Source organism: Vulpes vulpes, chromosome 7, assembly GCF_048418805.1.
Source record: "Vulpes vulpes isolate BD-2025 chromosome 7, VulVul3, whole genome shotgun sequence".
NCBI lineage: Eukaryota > Metazoa > Chordata > Mammalia > Carnivora > Canidae > Vulpes > Vulpes vulpes.
This window is the reverse complement of record NC_132786.1, coordinates 23149291-23169416: the sequence shown is the minus strand read 5'-3', so window position 1 is coordinate 23169416 and position 20126 is coordinate 23149291. Positions and strand designations below refer to the sequence as shown.

Here is a 20126-nt window from a genome sequence, read left to right as displayed (position 1 = left end):
CATTGCCATGCCTCATCTGATTTGCCCAATTACATGTCTTCCTGCCTCCTGTACATGACCATCGCCTGCCATACCCGTAGCCTTGACACCTACTTCTCCAATGAATGGCTGAGTCAAAATGCTGGGTGATCACGTTGGCATGCAAGCTTAAAACTGCTTCCAAGCCCACCGAGGTGTGCCTCTTGGAGAGGGATGGCTCTACCCGCCTGTCGGTGGTGGCATTTCAAGAACCAAAGATGAGCATCCTGGACCAACTTGACACAAAAGATCTCCCGGCCACTTCACAGCCTCCCACACCATCCCTCCTCCACCAAACAAAGCACAACAAAACTAGGGCATAAATACATCAGGCTAAGAAAGAACACACGTACACAACATCTAATACCATCCGCCGCAGGAGAGAAACAAGAGAAGGCAGGACAATCAGACACATACTTGGCCTGCTCCCATGGCCCAGTGAATTCACCGGTTACCATGGTGGGACGGGGCCAGAGGGAGGACTCTGGAGGGCAGGCTTTGTCTGGGCGCTGCTCAAACAGAGAGCTGGGATTCAGTCTGTTGGTTTGTGTACTTTGGGGTAAGCCATCCTTGCACTGAAAAGGCCTGAAGGAGAAGTGGTGAGTTTGACTTGGTCTCATACCTTTGGGTTTCTCTTGGCATCCCGCCCCCCGCAGCCCCGCCCAGCCTCCCCCAGCCTCCCTCAGCCTCTCCCCTGCCTCCCGAAACTAGCGGTATAGAGCACTCTCAGGGGAAGACGCCAACGAGGAGTCTCCCTTCTCCTCGGATAACTCACTGGTAGGAACATCCCCGAGCCCATGGGTGTGAGTCAGAGCAGAGACCAAAGGAATGTTCTTCACATGGAAAAGGAAACGGTTCTGAGCACAGTGCAAGGTCTGGCCCCTGAGACACTCCAGCTACTGAAGCGTGAAGGTCAACAGAGTCCAGTCCAAAGTGACCGTGCGCAAACACACTCCACTCCTAAGCTAGAAGGAGGGCAGAGTCACCTCATCTCTCCTCAGACATCTACTTCCTCGCCTGTCAAGTGAAGATAATGACGTGTGGCTGGCCTCTACCTCAGGGCATTACTGCCAGGATTCAATGCCCTTTGAACACGCGTCATGATGAGTGATGCAACTCCCAGGCCGTCTTGTATGGTTACAGAAATCCCTCACGTGGGGACCCAGGGCACAGCAGCGAAGAGCTGCCACGCTGAGTACACCCGTGTAAGAGGTTGCCTCTAAGAGTAAGGGACACACAGGGACTGGGATCCAGACAGACCCCATTAGGGTCTCCATGTCAGGGGCTGCACTGTGCTTCCCCTTTGGCTGTTTGAAAGAGGCGGGGTGGGGGGCAGATGGAGCCTCAACAGGAAGTGAGATTATTTAAATTAACTCAATTTGACTGAATGTCTTTTTTGCCAAATGAAAGAAGGGACCCTCTTCAAATACCCATTCCGCCCAAAGACAGTTGAATTCTTTTACACCCAATTGCCTTTGGCCTTACGAAGTGCATTTGTACCAGCAAACGTGGCAAGTCCCAAAAGAAGACTCCAGCAGCCACATAAGTCAGGCTAAACTGGAAACCACTGTGTTCAGGCGTGTGCACACACTGGGCCCCAGGCACTGGTACGTGCGCCGCGGGCACCCAGTCACCCCACCTCAGCGATGCCTATGACCCTGCACCCTGAACACCACCTGTTTGTTTCACAGAAGCAGAAATATGTTCAGGGGAGGTTAGAGGTTTTCCCAGGGTCACCCCCAAAGGGCATCAAGCCACATCAAGGAGGATCCAGAGCAGGCGCCTGGCCTCCAGTGCCAGGAAACCCTGGGCCACAGCCCCTCAGAAGCCCAGCACTCACTTCTAGCAAGGCCCGGGCTCCCCGGCAGAAGGAAAGCCCTCTCCCCTCCATCCCTGTCAAGGTGGCTCTGAGATCCCTGCAGATGAGTACCTTCTCTTCCCCCTCTTCTCAAGGCACAGAAGATGTCCCCCAGACCTTGAATTTGAGATTTGAGATCTCTGTTGCAGTTTGCTTGCTTCACTGGGTTACTTTTTTTTTTTAAGATTTTATTTATTTATTCATATGAGAGAGAGAGAGAGGCAGAGACATAGGCAGAGGGAGAAGCAGGCTCCATGCAGTGAGCCTGAAGTGGGATTTGATCCCGGGTCTCCAGGATCATGCCCTGGGCTGAAGGCAGGCACTTAACTGCTGAGCCACCCAGGAATCCCCATTGGTTTACTTCTTAAGGAGCAAGTGCTAAAGTGCATTACACAGTGCAGCACCAGATTAGCTGGCTAGTTGATACAAAACATCTTTCTTTTTTTTTCTTGGTTTTGTTTTGTTTTTATTTAATTTCAATTTGCCAACATACAGTATAACACCCAGTGCTCATCCCATCAAGTGCCCTCCTCAGTGCCCATCACCCAGTTACCCCATCCCCCTGCCTACCTCCCCTTCCTCAACCCTTTGTGTGTTTCCCAGAGTTAGGAGTCACTCATGGTTTGTCTCCCTCTCTAGTTTTTCCCACTCAGTTCGCCTCCTTTCCCTTGTAGTCCCTTTCACTGTGTCTTATATTCCACATATAAGTGAAATAAGACAATCAGAGAAGGAAACATCTTTCGACCCACGAATATAGGGTTCCCCGCTATGCAAAAGCAGAGTGCTCCTGTGAGGCCTGCCCTGAGCCACAACGGGGTAAGGCCAAGAAGTAATTATGGCTAATTTATATAGAAACAGTTTTGAGCATTCCCAGGCCCCCAAATCACCTCTTAGGCTTTTCTGATACCTTAGGGCATCCTGCCAGCGGATACACAAAATATACGGGGACAAAGCCCGGATGCTCGCAGACCCAGTTCAGAGCTCCCACGGCATGGCGCAGAGGTGCCTGCTGGCCAGGGCCTGCACACAGATGAGGAGATTTTTGTACTTCCCGAGACTCGGGGTTGAGCACTCACTTAGGCACCGAGATGCCTCAACAGATTTGACGGCTTCCTCAAACACGTGACAGCACGATGTGGCCACAGGAGTGGCGGCTTCGGGATCCATGCAGCCGCCTTTCATCAGTGTTGGAGACAAGCTCTGTCCCGGGCTGGCTGTGGGGCTGCAGGGGTCGCGCCCTCCCCACCGAAGGATGAGCACCGAGGACCCGAGGCTGGACTGGGCTTCGGGGAATCATGTTGCCTCCCGGGTTTGGGGTTTGCCTATCACGAAGGCTGCTGGAGCTAGTCCTCTGTTTGAAAACTACAATGGAAGTCAGGGGAAGCAACACGGCCTTGAGTGGGGGGGGACCTTCCAGAACTCAGGAGGGAGAACTTGGCATTTGGGGGTGGAGGCCAGCCCGGCCCCTGCTGACCATTCACTGCTGGGTGACAGGGGCGTGGTCACCAGCTGCACCTGTGTACTGGACGCTGTGCAAGCCTGCGGGGCGGGCCGCCCTCTGGTGCTTCTCTGTAGCAGCGGAGGAAGGGGCTGGCGGGAGGTTGGCGGCGAAGCAGTACTTCCCCCGAGTCAGCCTGACGTCCATCGCCGCTTGGGGCCCGGCAACTGGGGCTCGGAGCCCCGGCCCTGAGCTTCCGCTCCCTCATCTGTAAACCAGAAGCCCGCAGCCCTGCCCCGCCTCCCTGGGCTGGCGTTCATTCCTGCCGTCCAGCGGGACCAAGCGTTTGCGGTGTCCCTGCAGCCACGCGGTTCAGAGGGGGACGAAGGAAGCCACTGCCACCCCGTGTCCCTCTGCCCACCTCGGGAGGGCTGCCTCCTGCCCACCCAAGGGTTTGGCCCTGAGCAGTGCACCAACCCTCCCGGGTCATCCAGGCTCTGCAGGTGCACCGGCCATGGCCCCCACCTTGTGTCTGCAGGGATGGGGCTCTTCTCCAGGCCACCTGCCACCCACGCAGAACATCCCTGAGCACGACGGAGAAATGCCAGGAGTGCCACCCGCAGCGCAGACATTCCAAAGGTGAGCTCTCCACGTTTGACCCATGGGCCTGCCGATGGTGAGACATCACGCAGAAGATTCACCTCCTTGAATTTCTGCATCCCCACCTGCACAGAGGAGAGCGGTTTGCACTGATAAACTGGATTTTTTTATCCAAGTGCAATTAAAATACACACTGAGTAAACAAACGTGACTACCACCTAAAAGTACCAGGAAGGTCCAACCTCTCTCACCTAGCACAGCTCTTTGGGTGAGGTGCTCAGCAAACACAAAGTGGGAGCCCCAGAGGGCGAGGCTCCCAAGCTGCACTCAGCCACTGAGCGTGCACCCTGGCAAGCACCGCACCATACCCTACCCCTGCCCTGTCAGGCCGGAGGCACCCCGGACTTCATGGTACATGCACCGCGGGCTTCGTGGTGCACACACACAAAGCTCCCATGGTGCCCCAGGCCTCACTCGCCCCGCAATGCGGTTTCTGTCTCCCTCAGGAGATCCCCAGCCACTGAGCAGGAAATGAGGACAAACCCCCAGCCATCTGATCAGCCCCCAAATATTAGGAATGTGAAAACACAGGAAAGAGGCCCATTGAACTACTAAGGTTCTAGCAACTTCTGCTAAAGTTGCAAAGTCCAAGTGTGTGTCCACACCCCCCAAGTGTGTGTCCTCTCAATGGCCCCCTGTCCACTACCACCTCCCGACGCGCCTGCCCCAGGCCTCATGGCTTCTGGTTCTGGATTTACACACAGAAGGGGAAGTGTCCCTGGCCCCTGTCAAGACAGCAAAGAAGGCCTAGGGCTGGGGGGGAGGATGTGGGGTGAAGCTACCCTCTCTGCCCCTGGGGAAGGCTGCATGGTTCGAATGGGTCCCCAGAGGCCTCGCCACCTCCATGCTAGGCTGCCCCCACCCCGGGGGTAGCCTGTGGCTCTGGGAGTGGAGGCTCATTGCCACAGTGGGGTGGAGACACCTGACAGACACAGCTCAGGGCTGGGGAGTACCCCGAGTGGGCAGCTGACTTGGTTCTCGGTTTCCTCAACTATAAAGAGACTGGTGAGGGAAATCCCCTGTTCTCCCAAGCAAGGACAATGGCATCAGGGGTAGAGGGCTGGAGGGCCCAGAGCCTAGGGGGCCGCCCCTCTGCACACAGGAGTCAGAGGTCAGGAGTGCTCTAGCCACAGGCTCAGCGGGAAGAACACACAGGGTATGGGGGACACAGGAGGACCCTCCGTGGCTGAGGTCAGTGCCCAGGCCAACCCTGCAGCCCTGCCTCATGAATCCGGGAGGAACGGCCTCTGTGCTTCTGCACCTCGGCACCGTGTCCTGTGTTGTCTCTAAGAAAGTACTTGGACAGAAGTTGCCCAGAGGCTGGCAGTGCCCTGGCACAGGGGCCCCTTGGGGACATGCACCCTCCCTGCCCGAGTCCCCCCCACCCCCTTGGGGACCTGCACCCTCCCTGCCAGAGTCCCCACCCAGAGGCAGGGCCCAGGCAGGTGGGGGGGTGGGTGCAAACCTGCTCCAAAACCACCTCCAGGCTCTTGGGGGGGGGAAAGTCAGCCTCCACCACTTCCTGGCTCCCGCTTCTGTGCCCTCATTTTCCTGAGGACCCAGCAGTCCCCGTGTCACACATGCACCCCCATGTCATATCACCCATGCATATTCTCACATGTACACACTCACAGTCTCACACGTGCACAATCACATGCACTCACATTGTTTCTCACATGTACACACTCAGGCATACACACATTGTCTCTCACCCATGCACACCCACATGTGCACACTCACACGGTCTCTCTCACAAACACACTCATGCACATGCACACTCTCACACTCACACGTACACACTCACTCCTCACCATCCCCACACCCACTCTCTAGAAAGGATCAGAAGCTCACACACATGCTACTCGTCAGCCCCTGGCATGTGATACTCTGTAGCTGCCCGCCAGGTACTGCCAACACAGGACGGGGGCAGCCATGGAAGACACCCCAGGAGAACAGCAGTGTCCCGAGGATGAGGACCCACCATGTCAGGGCTTCTCCCCTGGCTCTTACCTCCAGGGGTTCCCGGGATCCCCAGCAGGGAAGTCAGCAGAGCAGGAACTCTGGACTGTGCAGGGGCGGCCAGGCGGTGCTCACTGGATTTGTCTCTTGTCGACTAAGTTTCCGAGGCAAGCCTAGCTTGCTGCGGGGGTTCACCGCATCGGCGTTTCCAAGGGCATCTGTGACCTAACAAGGTCCAGAGATCTGAGGAATGACCAGCTCGGGGACAAGGGACAGTGTACTAGAGATGGGGTCAGAACCACCAGGCCCAGGCCAGGGAGGGACCCTTCACTTCTGGGCACGTCTGGTCCCACTCACACAGGAGGTCTGTGGCTCCCTGGTGAAACCACCTCGAAGCTGGAAGGGCCACACCCCTAGGCATTGTTTAGACCTGCGGAGAAGCACCCCCTGCTCAGAATGAAGGTAAGTGACCCCCCCAGAGGGGAGGCTGGTCTGGAGAGAGGGGCTTGCACTTCAGAAAGCAGGGCATTTCAGGCTGAGTGTGTCTGCCTTAGTACGTCCACTGGTCAAGACTTGGCCTTCCATCTCAGCAGCTGGCTGGGTGGTCTCCCGGCATGTCAGCGTCCTCCTGCACCAAGCCCCGAGGTCACTGCGTGCTGTGTGAGCGAGTGCCATACAGGCTGGGCAAGTCCTGGGGAAGGGGCATGCTCTTTGCCTACCGGGGGCTCTGTGTGACAGGGACAGATCAACAGGAAGGTCCCCACTCCGGGACACAAGCACACCCCCTCGGGGAGGGCAGCACCATGGCCACACCGGCCTGCCACGGCTTGCTGAGCCAAACTGACAAGGGAAGGACTGGGATCATGTAGGGACGGAAGGGGCCCTAGGACATCATCTGTGCTCCTGCTGCAGAAAGCGCTGGGAGCCCAGGGGACGCCAGGACCCCCCCACCCAGGGCCAGGAAGCACAGGCCTTACAGGTCGGGGTGGCCTCCTCCCCCCTGCTGGCCTGGGTGATGGGGACACAGATGCAGGGAGGCCAGCCACTGAGCGGACCCCCTGTTGGGTGGCCTTGGAGCAGGCAGGGGCGCTGTGGCCTGTATTCACCTGCAGGTGGACTCTACTCATAAAGGGACAGCGGGGCCCTTCCTGCTGGGAAAGCGGGAAGCAGGAGTCCAGGGATGGAGCAAGGGCCATGGGGTTGGGAGAACAGTTCCGGAGGGCCACATCCCTCCAAAACTCAGGGGTCCCGGCTGCAGCCACAGTACTTCAGGTTGCCAAAGTGAGACCCAATTGGAGGGAGGAGAGATGGAGTAGAAGTCCTACCGGGAAGAGCAAGGGAAGGGAAGGGCTGGGAGGAAGTGTGAGCCTGCAGCCCTAACTCAGGTCTCAGGAGCACCCCCCCTGGGGAGAAGCGAGGCAGGCGACAGCTTCCTGGGGTGGGGGGCAGAGCTCCAGCCATGAGGCCTAGTGGGGACTGATGTGAGCAGAGGGAAACGAGGGGTCACAGCCCTGGGGAGGGGGTCGGGAGGGGGAGGGGGCCTCAGTCTGGTCTGCAGGATTTCCCAAACTGGCCAAGCCGCAGCCTGAAGGCAGAGTGAGGAGGCCATCTAGTGGCGGGGGCCGGTTGGGAGGCGGGGGCAGGCCCAGGAGGCGCCTGGGGGGGTGGGGGCAGAAGACAGGCAGCCACCTGTCCGCAGCGGGGATGCTGGTGAGGGCTGGAGGGATGGCGGGGGAGGGGGAGGGGAGGAGAGGAGGGAGGGGCAAGGCGCCGGGTGGGTGGCGTGGGGGAGGGATGGTGGCCGGTGACCCTGGGCGCCCACAGTGAGAAATGGGTCCCTGGCTGGTGCCGGAGGTCTGGCCAGGTCAGGCCGAGGCTGGGGTTTGGAACCTCTGACCTCCGTGGGGAGGGCCCCCCCCCCCATCGTCTGGAGGGGAAAGGCAAAGAGAGGGAGCCATCTGGTGTCTGGAGGTGGAAGACAGCGGTGTCTGGTGTCTAGAAGTGGGGAGGGGGCGGATGATCGGAAGGGGAAGTGGGGGGCTCGCCGATGCCCTTGCTTCTGAAGCAATACAGATACACTCAGTTGAGTTTTGTCCAGATTTCCCCCCAACCCACAGCAGGGAGCCCACGCTGGGAAATAGGGTGTCGATGGTGGTTTGACCATCCACCGTCACTTCATTCCTGAGGACAGGCCAGTCCTAGGGCAGGCGGCCCCTGGCGGCATCTGGGGTATCCTGGGCTGGCAGTGAGATGGAGGGGCATCTTGGGGCAGGAGGCCAGCAGGCCTGGGACCCCCCTGGTCGCCCTGAGGAGTACAGTGTCAAGGCATGAGCCCGTCCTGCTCCTGGCCCAGAGGCAGCCCACAGCCTGCTCCCTGTGGCTCAGGCTCAGGCTTGGGCTGGGGGTCTCCAGGGTCATGCAGGGCACAACGAGTGAGTGAGTGAGTGTGGGGCCTGGATACCCGCACCTTTGGGAATCATGTGTCCTGGGCACACACCACCGAGCTGGCCCTGGGCTCCACATAGGGTCGCAGGCCCTGGGCACGAGGTCATGACCCAGTGCTGGGGCTCTTTCACCTCTGTCTGGTTGGTGAGGGAGAGGACAGAGGGAAGAGAAGGGGGAGAGGAGGGGACCGGCAAGGGTGTGGGGGAAGGAGCCCAGAAGGCTGGAGAGCCCCCAGTCCCCAGGGCTGGGCAGCTTCGCAAGGCTGCACCACCCAGTGGCAGCCCAAGACCTGAGTGTCCTCTCTGAATCTGTCCACTGGGAGCACAGATGCACAGACACACACAGCCTGGGCAAGAAGTCTGGCCCTTTATCAGCTGCATGGAGACCCTCCTTCATCCGTAGGCCTTGATAAAACTGGGTGCTGCCTCCCCACCTTGCCCAGGGGTGGGCATTCTCCAGAGAATGTTGATGATGGGGGTTGGGGGCCAAGCCTGGGGGGACCGCTGGGGACCTGACTGGCAGAGCCCCCATATCCACTCAGCCGTTTCAAGGCCCAGTTGGATGGCTGTCAAGGTGCTCCCTGCCCACCCCCCTAACCAGATCCATCTGCACCAAGGTTGGCCTGGGCTGCTCCGGACATCCCATTGTTTTGAGGGCCCAGCCTTCTTCTTAGACCTGGCCTCTCCCACCTCCCCGGCTGGGCTGGGGTCCAGGGACACTTCTAACTTCACAGAGTGACACTCCAGGACCAACACCCCCATTCCAGGAAGAGCCCTCCCTCTCTTGCTCTTTTTCTAGAGCAATTCCTATATATGAGTGAGATGGGGGTGGGGAATGAGAAGAGGAGGCTGTGTTCTGCAAAATGGGGGGTTTCAGGTTTTATTTTTCTGGTTTAAATAGCACTTCTAGGGTGTTTTTTTTTTTTTCCTGAAAGAAGCACAGGGACTGGGGACTCCAGTATTACCGGCTCTGAGGACTGTGCCCTCCTTGACCAAAAAATGCACCCCCAGACCCCTTCCCCATGGTGAGCTGGTGGGGGGGGCCCAGGACCCTGAGGGCTGGCTCACAGAGCCCCATGGAAAGCCCGCGGCCGATGTGGAAGAAGCCTGAATTCCACATCAAGCTCATCCCTGGCCTGCACTTTGCTCGGATCGATTGATCAGTGGGGGTGGTGTGTGCACAGCCTTGCCCACTCGCCACTGCCCCCAGGCACAATGGGCCTCCGCCCAGCACGCAGGCCCTAGCACCGGCTCCCTCCTCTGAGCTGGGGTGCAGCACCCAGATGCACTTGGTCCAGCCTTCTGGACAGTCCCTCAGGCCACTCTGTACCAGCCCCCGAGCCTGCCTGCATCCCATTTCCAGGGGGTTAAAAATAACGACTTAGCTGAAACACAATAAAGGAGCGGCATTTTCATATTTGTCTAAGGCACCTAAAGCACTTCAAATAGCCATGCTGGAAGTTGTGGTCAGTGAGAATGACCGCCGTCCAAGGATGTTGAATATTCAGGATGAGGCGCAGACCCTCTGTCTTTAAAATGCAGGGAGACTTGGCCTGTATGATAAAGTCTCCCAAAAAAATTTTTTTTAAACTGGACCCGGGCAGCTTTGCCCTTCAAACATTTGAGAGAATATTTGTTTGATGACTGAAGCTTGGAGGGGGGGGTCTAGACTGTCCTTTAAAACTTAAGTTGGTTTTAACTGAAGCACCTACCATTCTGGAGAAAGAGAAGGGGGAACACCGCGCTGTGCACAAAGCAGGAGGTAACTAGTGTTATCCTAAGGAGCGTGCCTCCTCCCTCCCGCCCACCTTTGTCTCAGGAAAGATTTTTTTTTTTTTAACTCAAAGGCTTCAGGTGAAAATAAAGCAACTGCAGCCACAGAAAAAAAAAATTAGTCTTTTTTAGGGTTAAACATCAGAAGACAAGCTTGCGCTGCTTTGGCCAATCAGATACGCCCCTGCCAGCTATAATATAGCACCGAGGGCAGCCTGTCTCGCAAGCTCTCCAGGCTTGCTACCATTTAAAATCAGACTCTTTTTGTCTTTTGATTGCTGTTTCCAGCCCTAACTCCGATGTGTTCCGTTATCAGCGGCCAGCAGCCTGCCACTCCAGCCCCCGTCTGGGTGGGGATCGGTGGCCACTCTCCCGCAGCAGCGGCGGGCGAGGTTATATAGGAAGAGAAAGAGCCAGGCAGAGAGCGAGGGAGCCAGCAGCAAGCCGAGCGAGGAAGGGAGAGCGCAAGCCCGAGCGCACAGGCACACATACTCGCACTCGCGCACACAGACCCGCGCGGGGACGGCGTGGAAGGCAAGGCACTGGGCTCCGCGGACGAGATGCTGCTGCTGGCGAGATGTATGCTGGCGGTGCTCGTCTGCGCACTGCTGATGTGCTCAGGGCTGGCGTGCGGACCCGGCAGGGGATTTGGGAAGAGGCGGCACCCCAAAAAGCTGACCCCTTTAGCCTACAAGCAGTTTATCCCCAACGTGGCGGAGAAGACCCTAGGGGCCAGTGGAAGATACGAAGGGAAGATCTCGAGAAACTCGGAGCGATTTAAGGAACTCACCCCCAATTACAACCCCGACATCATATTTAAGGATGAAGAAAACACGGGAGCAGACCGGCTGATGACTCAGGTAGAAACCCAGCGCCGCGGCGTGGAATGTACTGCTTTCACGGGGGTTGTGTGTAACCAGCCGCTCCAGACCCAGTCTGTTTGCTCTTCAGGCTGATAGCAAGGCGACTTCACCCTCTCCCTCCCCACCCACCTGCCTGCCCGACATCCCTTCCTCTTCTCAGAAGGGAATGGAGGCCAGGGGTCCAGCCGGAGAAGTTTAGGGTGGGGGTGGGGGTCAGGATGGCAGATGTGGTCCACCGATGGCCCTTGTTTGCTCTGTCCTGCCAGGATGGCCTTCCCATCCTGCCTGGGCTCTGCCTTGTAACTTGGGGAGACCTTCACTCTGGGGGTATCCGCCCCTCCGGAGTTGGGAATGGACATGGTGGGAGAGGGGCAGAAATCCCCCCCCATACGCATAAAGTAGCTTCCAGGTCACTGTACAAATGCAGCCTAGAGCACTAGCGTTAGGGGAGCCGACACGTTTCTCCCTGTCCACTGTGCTTTTCTCTACCACCGCGACCCCCACCCCTCTGCCCCCCCCCCAAAGACGCTCAATGGGGAGAGCCCGGAGGCCGCGCTGACAAAAGGCTGGGGCTCCCGAGGCGCCACCTGGCCCCCGAGTGTACAGCACAGCTCCGCTGCCATTCGACCGCGGGCAGTGGTGCCCATCAGAGTGTGAATGTATTGATATTTCTTTAAGGATGCGCTTCCATTCTCCCGAGCCCGAGCCCGCGGTCCTTGAGGGGAGGGACTTAGAACTTCCTGGCATTGCATCACTACGGTCAACCTGCTGGCACGGGACCCGGAGCCGCGGCGAGCTGTTAGCGGGAGGGGGCTAGGACGATGCAAAACCGAAGCCAAACACGTAGCCCCCTCCCTCCCCACCTCTGCCTGAGACTTCGGGCTCCCAACCTCTCCGCCAGCCCTAGACTTTCTCAAACTCCATGCCCGTATAACTGAAGAAGCTAGAAATGGATTTCCTGGCAAATATAGGTCAACATCCTTTTTATTGCCCTATTAAAATATCCAAGTCCTACCTTTCGGGCTAGGAGCGCACCACAGCTGGCGGAGCCGCGGCGGTGGGGCGCGGGGACCGAGGCGGGCGCGCGGGGAGGGGAGCCCCCTCCGGGCCGCTCGCTCCCCAGCGCGGTCCCAGCGGCGAGGCCGCAGGGAGGAGGGAGGGGAGCTGCCGGGAGGGGCCCGAGGGAGCCGGGGACGGGGTCTCCAAGCCCCGCTCGCGCATCTGCTCGCGACCACCTTAAATCTGGACCGCGAGTGTGGACGCGCGCGCCTGTGCCGGAGAGCGGCGAGAGCCACAATGAACCGGGCACAGGCCGCGGGGCGCCGGGGGCGCGGCCGGCCGCGGGGAGCCCTCTGACCTGGGTCACCTGGCTCCCCCGCGGGAGGGAGGTGGCCTTCCCCGAGTCCCTCGGAACCGGGGAGGCGGGAGGCGAGGCCGGGCCGGCGGTGGGGCGCGGAGGGGGACGGGGAGGGCGGCGGAGGTGCCGCAGCCCGCGAGGTGGGCGTGCGCCCCTTGCCGCCGCGCGGGGCCCACGCGGGAGAGGGATCCCCGGGGCCCCGCCGCAGGTCACAGGTCGCAGGTGCGCGAGCGCGCGGAGCCGCGCCCCCCGGCGGCCGCACCTGACGCCCCTTCCTCCCGGGTTAGCGGTCCCCAAGGCCGGGGCTAGGGCGCGGGGCGCGGGGCGCGGGGCGCGGGGCGGGGGCCGCGGTGGCGGCGAGGCTCGGACGGGCCGGACGGTCGGGAGCTCCGCCGCGCTCCCGGGGGCCCTGGGGCCTGGCGCCCCCGCCGAGCCCCGGCCGGCCCCTGTTCCGGCCGCCCGCGGGGCACCCACGGCCGAGCGGCCCCGCGCCGGCCACTGTCGCCGCCGCGCGCGCTGGCAGCATTTGAACTTCTGACCTTCTGTCAACTTCCCTCAGACGAACGAAACGAAAACAAATACTTTTCTTTCCTTAGGCAGTGGCCATTCCCGTTCCCGGCACAAAAGGACGGGGGAGGGGCAGCCAACGTGGGGGTGGGGTGGGGAGAGCCTGGCTAGGACGGTGTCACGCACCCCACAGATGTCCCCCGAAAGGGCGGCTGGCTGGTGGGGTGGTGCCGGAAGGCGCCCTTCCTCCTTCCCTGGGTCCAAGAGTCGGGGAGGACCGGGCGGCGAGGGGCAGGGGCAGGGGCAGGGGCAGGGGCAGGGGCAGGGCCGGGCAGGGGTGCAGCGGGGCCGCCTCCTGGCCCCCGGGGACTAGCTGCTCGGGACCCCTTGGCCCGCTGGCCGCGCGCTCAAAGCCACCGCGGAGATCCCGTCCCAGGTGCGCGTGTCTCTGCGCCCCGGGCCAGCCGTCCCTCCGCGTCCCCGTCTCTGCACTGTGGCCGCCGCCCGAGTCCCTCAACCATGGCAAGACCGTCCCCGGTGGAACTTTCGGAGCAGTTCTGGAACGCTTGAGCTCCTGGTTAATATTAACTCGGAGAGGGGGAAGCGCAGACAGACACGCTCGGCCCGCAGGCGCGGGTGCCAGGCGCGGGCGCGGCGGCCGGGGGCTCGGGGGGCAGGAGGCGGCCGGGGCAGGGCCTGGGGCCGCAGCGGGGACAGCCCGGGACGCCACGCCGAGCAGATCCCCGAGTGCGTGGCGGCCCGGGCCCGCGCTCAGGTGTGGGTTCCAGGAGGGTGCTCGTGTTTGGATAGGACGGGTCTGTTTCCTCGGAGGGGGTGGAGGGGTGGAGACAGGTGTGTGGGGAGGGGGGTGTCTCTTTTGAAGTCGGAACACCCCTCCCCCGCGCCGGGACGGCCAGGCGCCCTGTGGCGGTGACAGTCCCGCCCGGGCTGGTGGGCTCGGGGCGGCTGCGCGGCCCGGGGTGGCGGGGCTCGGGCGCGAGGACGGACTCGGCCTCCGCCGACACAAAGCCGGCCCCGCGGCCCCGCTGGGCTTTCCGGTGGCTGCACAGAGCCCGGCTTGATTCGCAGCACACGACCCAGCGAATGGCTAACCGGCCTGGGCGTCCCAGCTTCGCCTGCGCCTCTCCGGCCGGCGGGGGCACCACGTCCCGCAGGCCGGGGCGCGGGGGGCGCGGGGGGCGCGGGGGGCGCGGGGGGCGGGGGCGCGCGGGAAGCAGGGCGCAGCTCGGGCCTGGCGCGGCCTGGGGCTCCTCGCCGGGGGTCCTCCACCCCATGCCCCAGGGGCGCAGCTCAGGGCGCCTGCGGCGGGCACGCGGCCTCCCCGGCTCCCTGCCCTCACCCGCCGTCCCGCGGGGAGCCGTGCGGGCCCCCTCTGAGCCCCGAGAGGAGCGAGCCGGGCGGCGCGGGCTCGGGATGCGGGAGGTGTGCGTGTGCGTGTCGGTGCTGTGCGCCTGCGCGGCCGGCCTCCCCGCCCGGCTCCGAACTGACCCCGGTTTACTGATTGATTTTCATGTAAAACGCGTTCAATCCTCAAGATGACCTCACTCAAACTCTGCCCCTCCGACTTTTTTTTTTAGGAAAACTGCTGGCAGGCCCAGAAACCTGCCAGCGCTGACCTGTTACCAGGGCCGCCCCCCCCCCCCCCCCATTTGTTGGATGTTTAACTCGACTCCCGTACTGCTGGTTTTATTGCTGTCCGACACGCAGGACGTTTCCTGTTGCGCAACCTCCACATCCCCGCGGAGCGCGGACAGCGGGACCGCGGCAGCTCCCCTCGCTCTGCAGGAAAGCAGTCCCCACGCTGTTCTTAGGATCCCCGACCGGGTCTTCCTCCCTCCCGCCTACCAGGCTCCAAAGCCGAGCATGCGCTGCGGGAAGGCGACCAGCCCTACCCTCTGCGGGAGGTCAACTTGAAATTGCCCCGCGTCCCCCAGGTCTGCGTCTCTTGGGGATGCCCCTGGGGGATCCTGCCACCACTCCCCCTCCTGTGAATCCCGCGTCCCCGTCCCTGAAAGCGCCCGGGCCCTGAGCGGGTACCCACACGGGCGCACACACTTGCCAGGGCTCTGTGTTTTCTAGCATCCTTATCTGAATGTGACCCGAGACTCAGGCGGGGACTCCCCTGACCCCGAGTTTCACTTCGCCCGGTTCGTGTCCTGTGCACTCAGTGTTTCTGCACATCCACGGCCAGAGCAGCTTCCTCGTGGCGGGAGGGGCACTCCCCAAGGGCTCCGAGGCCTCGGGCCTTTCGGGCTCCCCCTCCCCCACCCCTCCTGCCCCGCCCCCTCCCTCCACCTCTTAAGTTTGCTCTTCAAACTAGCCGGACGCCATTCTGCTCGGGGCCAAGAAAACAAGGGGGGGGGGGGGTGGGGGTGGGAGGGAACAGGTTAAGGAAAACAAGAGACACAATCAGACCACAGAAAAGCCGGAGAAAAGAGGTCTATGGGGAAAAGGAATGTGGCTGTCCAGATAAAGAATGTTTGTCGTTAGGCCTGGCCCGCATTGAAAATTATTACTCACCTGCTTGCCTTTCACTTCGGGCCCCTCCCGCCCCGCCGGCGGGGCTATCGGCTTCCCACCCCCCTCTCTCCCTTTGGCGGCACCCACGCCTCAGATAGGCACAGGGTAGGAGGGAGGGTCCAGAGATAACCCAAGGCTTTCGCTCTTTAAGAAGCATACCGCGCACGTTCTTTATTTCTGCCAAGTTGCGCCCTGGGCCTGGCTCTGGCCTCCCGGGGAGGGAGTTAGGCCGGGCACGAAGGTGGAGCCTCGCACAGGTGTGCAGAAACGGGGCCACCGGAAGGGATCGGGAGTGGAGGGCGGCGTGGGGGAGGGGGCCTGGCAGGCCCTGCCGTGACCGTGGGAGACACACTTTCCTTGTCTCAAGAAGAGTCCCCTCCTTCTCAGGCCGTGGTGGGGGCTCTGCCAGTCAGACTTCACAGACAGGCCCTCAGTTTACCTGCAAGAGGACTGGCTCCTCCAGCGGACGCCCCCCCCTCCCCCCACCTCAGTGCTCACCGCAGCCTGCCGGCCCCATCCAGGCCTCCTCCTGACTCCCCACAGAGCCCTAACCCTCAGGGACCCAGCAGGGCAGCCTGCAGGGCAGGGATGGGGGGCAGACCCGGTACTAATGCCCGTGGGGCCCCTTCTCTCCGCAGAGGTGCAAGGACAAGCTGAACGCCTTGGCCATCTCGGTGATGAACCAGTGGCCCGGCGTGAAGCTGCGGGTGACGGAGGGCTGGGATGAGGACGGTCACCACTCAGAGGAGTCGCTGCACTATGAGGGCCGCGCGGTGGACATCACCACGTCAGACCGCGACCGAAGCAAGTACGGCATGTTGGCCCGCCTGGCCGTGGAGGCTGGCTTCGACTGGGTGTACTACGAGTCCAAGGCGCACATCCACTGCTCTGTGAAAGCAGGTGAGGCGGCGGGCCTGCCCTACTCCACAGCCCCCACCCTGTGCCCACGAAGCCCCCCCCCCGCCCACCAGCAGCCCCCGATCTGCCCGCGACGTGTCACTGTTGCACCCCACGGCAGATGCGAGGGGAAAGGATGAATGTGCTGCTGGTGGAGGGGCAGGGAGGGAGGGGCTTGGCTGGTAAGTCAGTCCCTGGTGTGCCAACAGAGCCTGTCGAGGTGGGTCCCGCCAGCCAAAAGTGGCTCCTACCCTTTAGACCACGGAGGCCCGAGGTTCTCCAAGCCCAGATGCAGAGGGCATCTGGCTTCCTGAGCCTTCCCCCACCCTGTTTCCGGAGCCCCCACTGCAGGTGGCGGAGACAGGGAAGATGGGGGAGGGGGCTTTCCTGATGAGAGATTGCAGCCCTGCGCGGCTAGGCTAGCCGGGTCTGGCCTAGATTCCTGTCTCGTTGAAGGCTGAAGAGCCAACCAGCCCCCACTCGACCCCCGCATTGGAGGCTCTGCCCGGGTGTAGGCCCCTCGTCCTCTCCCCCACCATCCCCAGTGGGCGTCTGCGGACACTAAACTAACTTAACTCACTGGCTGAGCCTCTGGAGAGAGGCCTGGTGGGAGGTCATAAACCCAGTGGTCACCGCTTCCAACATCCTGAGGCTGCAAGCCCAGAAGCATCCGTGCTTATTAGGAGCCAGCTGGGCTGCCCTGAGCCCGGGCCCAGAGTCTGCAGCTGCAGCAGCGCGGCCTCTGGCGAGCGGGTGGCTTCCCTGGGCCTACAACGCCACTCGCTGTCGCTGGCGAGGAACAGCCATGCCAGGGAGGCCCTGCGCCCATGCAGATATCCCAGCCGGGAGGCTGGTTGTGTGGATCTCTCCATCTTTCAGCAGAAGTCGGTGCCTTTAGCAGCACAGGTCACAGTGCATTTCGGAGGCGCTGTCCTCCCAGCAACCCCCCACCCAGTTTTGCCTATTTGTCTCCCAAACTGTATTTTCATGGCTTGTGTTAGTAGGGAAACACTTCCAAGGTGTCAAGACACACTCGGTAGGGAAGGAAAATAGTGGCCTCTTACCACCACAGGGAGAGAAGGTGTGGGAGGGGCGACCGGAGAGGGGGGGCTGGCAGGCGGCGCCCCCACCGGGCGGGGCTCGGCGACGGCGGGAGGCCCGGGACGCGTTCGTCCCGGGACCTCGTGGGTGCGCGGGCTGGCGGCGCGCCGGCCCCCTCTGGGGCCAGGCCTGTCCGCGGGGTCCCCCTGGCGGGGGTCCCTAGAGGTCTCCTCGCAAGTGAGCAGCGGTAATCCCGCCGCAGGCTTGGGCGCGGGGAGGGCAGGCCCCCGGGGCGCCGGGAGCCTCTCATTGGCATTCGGCGCACACCGGCCGGGGCGCGGTGCGCGGCGTGTCAAGCAGGGTCGTGCGACAGGACGACTAGGGCTCGCCTGCGCCCCGGGCCGCATTCCGGGGGGCGACGGCGGGCCTCCAACGGCCAAGCCCGCACTTCATGCCGCAGAAACCGATGAGAAGATTAAAAACCCTCTGTAATTCCAGCAGGAAGATTCTTTCTCGCGATCTCTATTTGCGAAAAGCATGATCCCGGAGATTGGAATGCAAAGAAGACCGGGCTGTCCCCGCCCCTCCTCCGCGGCCCCCTGCTCGCCACCCCGGCTCCGATCATTGTCCTCGGGACAGTGAGCCTCAGAGAGCGACAGAGGGCTCGGGAAAGCGGGTAGTCAAGGGGCCTTGAGAACGCAGCAGCTTCCAGCGCCTGGAGCAGGCCCCGCCATTTAAAATTCAAATACACATCTTGAGTGCTTGGAAGAGGCCTGGCTGTGCAAATAGTGCTTGTGAGGCCCGGGCTTCTGGAGAGCCCGCGTGTGAATCGCGGGGGGTGGGGGGGTCGGGGGGGGCTGGGCAGGGGGGTGCACCTGAGCAAATAGGGAGGGGGCGGCCGAGAAGGGGGAGGGAGGATGGAAGTGCCCCTCTTCCAAGAGTGTCTCCCATTTATTGCGGAGATCACAATGACAATGCTGGGCCCTTTATTGGATTTTAATTAGAAAATCCACACAAGCCCCGGATTTTCACACCTCGGCCGGTTCCCTGGAATGTTTGTCCAGTTGCTACAACTGCTATAGCTCCTTTGCACTCCCGCCCCCCACTCCCCTGCAGCCATCCGGCACCGCCGCCCCCGGCTGCGCTGGGCTCTCGAGGACAGGCAGGCGAGGGGTCCTGGGCGCGCAGACCCGGTGAGAGGCGCACGAGGGGGCGGCGCACCCCAAGCCGGGGGCGGGAAGGAAGGAGGTGCACCCCGGCGCCCCGGGGAGCTCAAGGAGGCTTCCTGAGGAATCTAAGTGCAGAGCAAATACCCTGCGAATTCAGGGCGAGGTTGGGTGTGTGCTGAGCCGGGGGGGATGGGGCCGGAGGAGGGCGGAGGGGAAGGTGCGGAACCGGCCGCCGCCCCCGCCGGACACCCAGCCAGCCCTTGTCACTGCCAGCCCAAACCCAGGAGAGTCGTTAGGGGCTGTATCTGCATCTGGATTTTGTCACTGAGACGGTGGGACGGGGTGCAGGGAGGTGTGCGCCCCAACGGCCTGGGCGCAGGTCTCCCCCCGACCTGCGCGGGTCCGGGTCTGGGGCGCGGGAAGGCAGGCGTGCGCCCCCCTGCCCGCTCGCGCGCCCGCGCAGGCGCTCACCACCCTGTGCCCTCTTCTCTCCTCTCCCCTCCCCCCGCAGAGAATTCCGTGGCGGCCAAGTCCGGCGGCTGCTTCCCAGGCTCGGCCACGGTGCATCTGGAGCAGGGCGGCACCAAGCTCGTCAAAGATCTGCGTCCTGGGGACCGCGTGCTGGCGGCCGACGACCAGGGCCGGCTGCTCTACAGCGACTTCCTCACCTTCCTGGACCGCGACGACGGTGCCAAGAAGGTCTTCTACGTGATCGAGACGCGGGAGCCGCGCGAGCGCCTGCTGCTCACCGCCGCGCACCTGCTCTTCGTCGCGCCGCTCAACGACTCGGCGGCCGGGGAGCCGGAGGCGCCGTCGGGAGCCGGGCCGCCGCCGGGGGGCGCGCCGGGGCGCCGCGCGCTCTTCGCCAGCCGCGTGCGCCCGGGCCAGCGCGTGTACGTGGTGGCCGAGCGCGGCGGGGGGCGCCGGCTGCTGCCGGCCGCGGTGCACAGCGTGACGCTGCGCGAGGAGGCCACGGGCGCCTACGCGCCGCTCACGGCGCAGGGCACCATCCTCATCAACCGGGTGCTGGCGTCGTGCTACGCGGTCATCGAGGAGCACGGCTGGGCGCACCGCGCCTTCGCGCCCTTCCGCCTGGCGCACGCGCTCCTGGCCGCGCTGGCGCCCGCGCGCACGGACCGCGGCGGGGAGGGCGACGGCGGGGGCGGCGGCCGCCTGCCCCCCGCCGCGCCAGGTGCGCTGGAGGCGCCGGGGGCGGCCGACGCGCCCGGGGCCGCGGGCATCCACTGGTACTCGCAGCTGCTCTACCAAATAGGCACCTGGCTGTTGGACAGCGAGGCCCTGCACCCGCTGGGCATGGCGGTCCCGGCCAGCTGAAGGCCGGAGCGGGGCGGGCGCGGGCGGGGCGGGCCGGGGAGGGGCGGGGCGGGGCGGGCGGGGCGGGGAGCCAGAGCGAGGAACAGCAAAGGACACTCGGAAAAGCGCACGGAATGAGACTTTAATTATAATAATAATTAATAATAATAATAAAGTAGGACAGTCCAAAGTAGACTATAAGGAAACAGAGATCCCGGGAAGTTTTGTCGTTGTGTTTAGTTTATATATATATTTTTTGAATTTTTTGGTTGTTGTTTTATTTTGGT

The 20126-nt window shown here is 62.4% G+C and overlaps 1 protein-coding gene across 1 annotated transcript; it reads left to right on the top strand.

The window, feature by feature from the left end:
• The first annotated feature begins 10365 nt into the window (after nt 1-10365).
• Nucleotides 10366-19893, top strand: SHH (sonic hedgehog signaling molecule). The gene is made up of 3 exons (XM_072763250.1): nt 10366-11010; nt 16057-16318; nt 19037-19893. Exons 1-3 carry the CDS (start codon nt 10711-10713, stop codon nt 19858-19860), a joined length of 1386 nt encoding a protein of 461 aa, XP_072619351.1. The 5' UTR covers nt 10366-10710; the 3' UTR covers nt 19861-19893.
• Nucleotides 19894-20126: the final 233 nt, after the last annotated feature.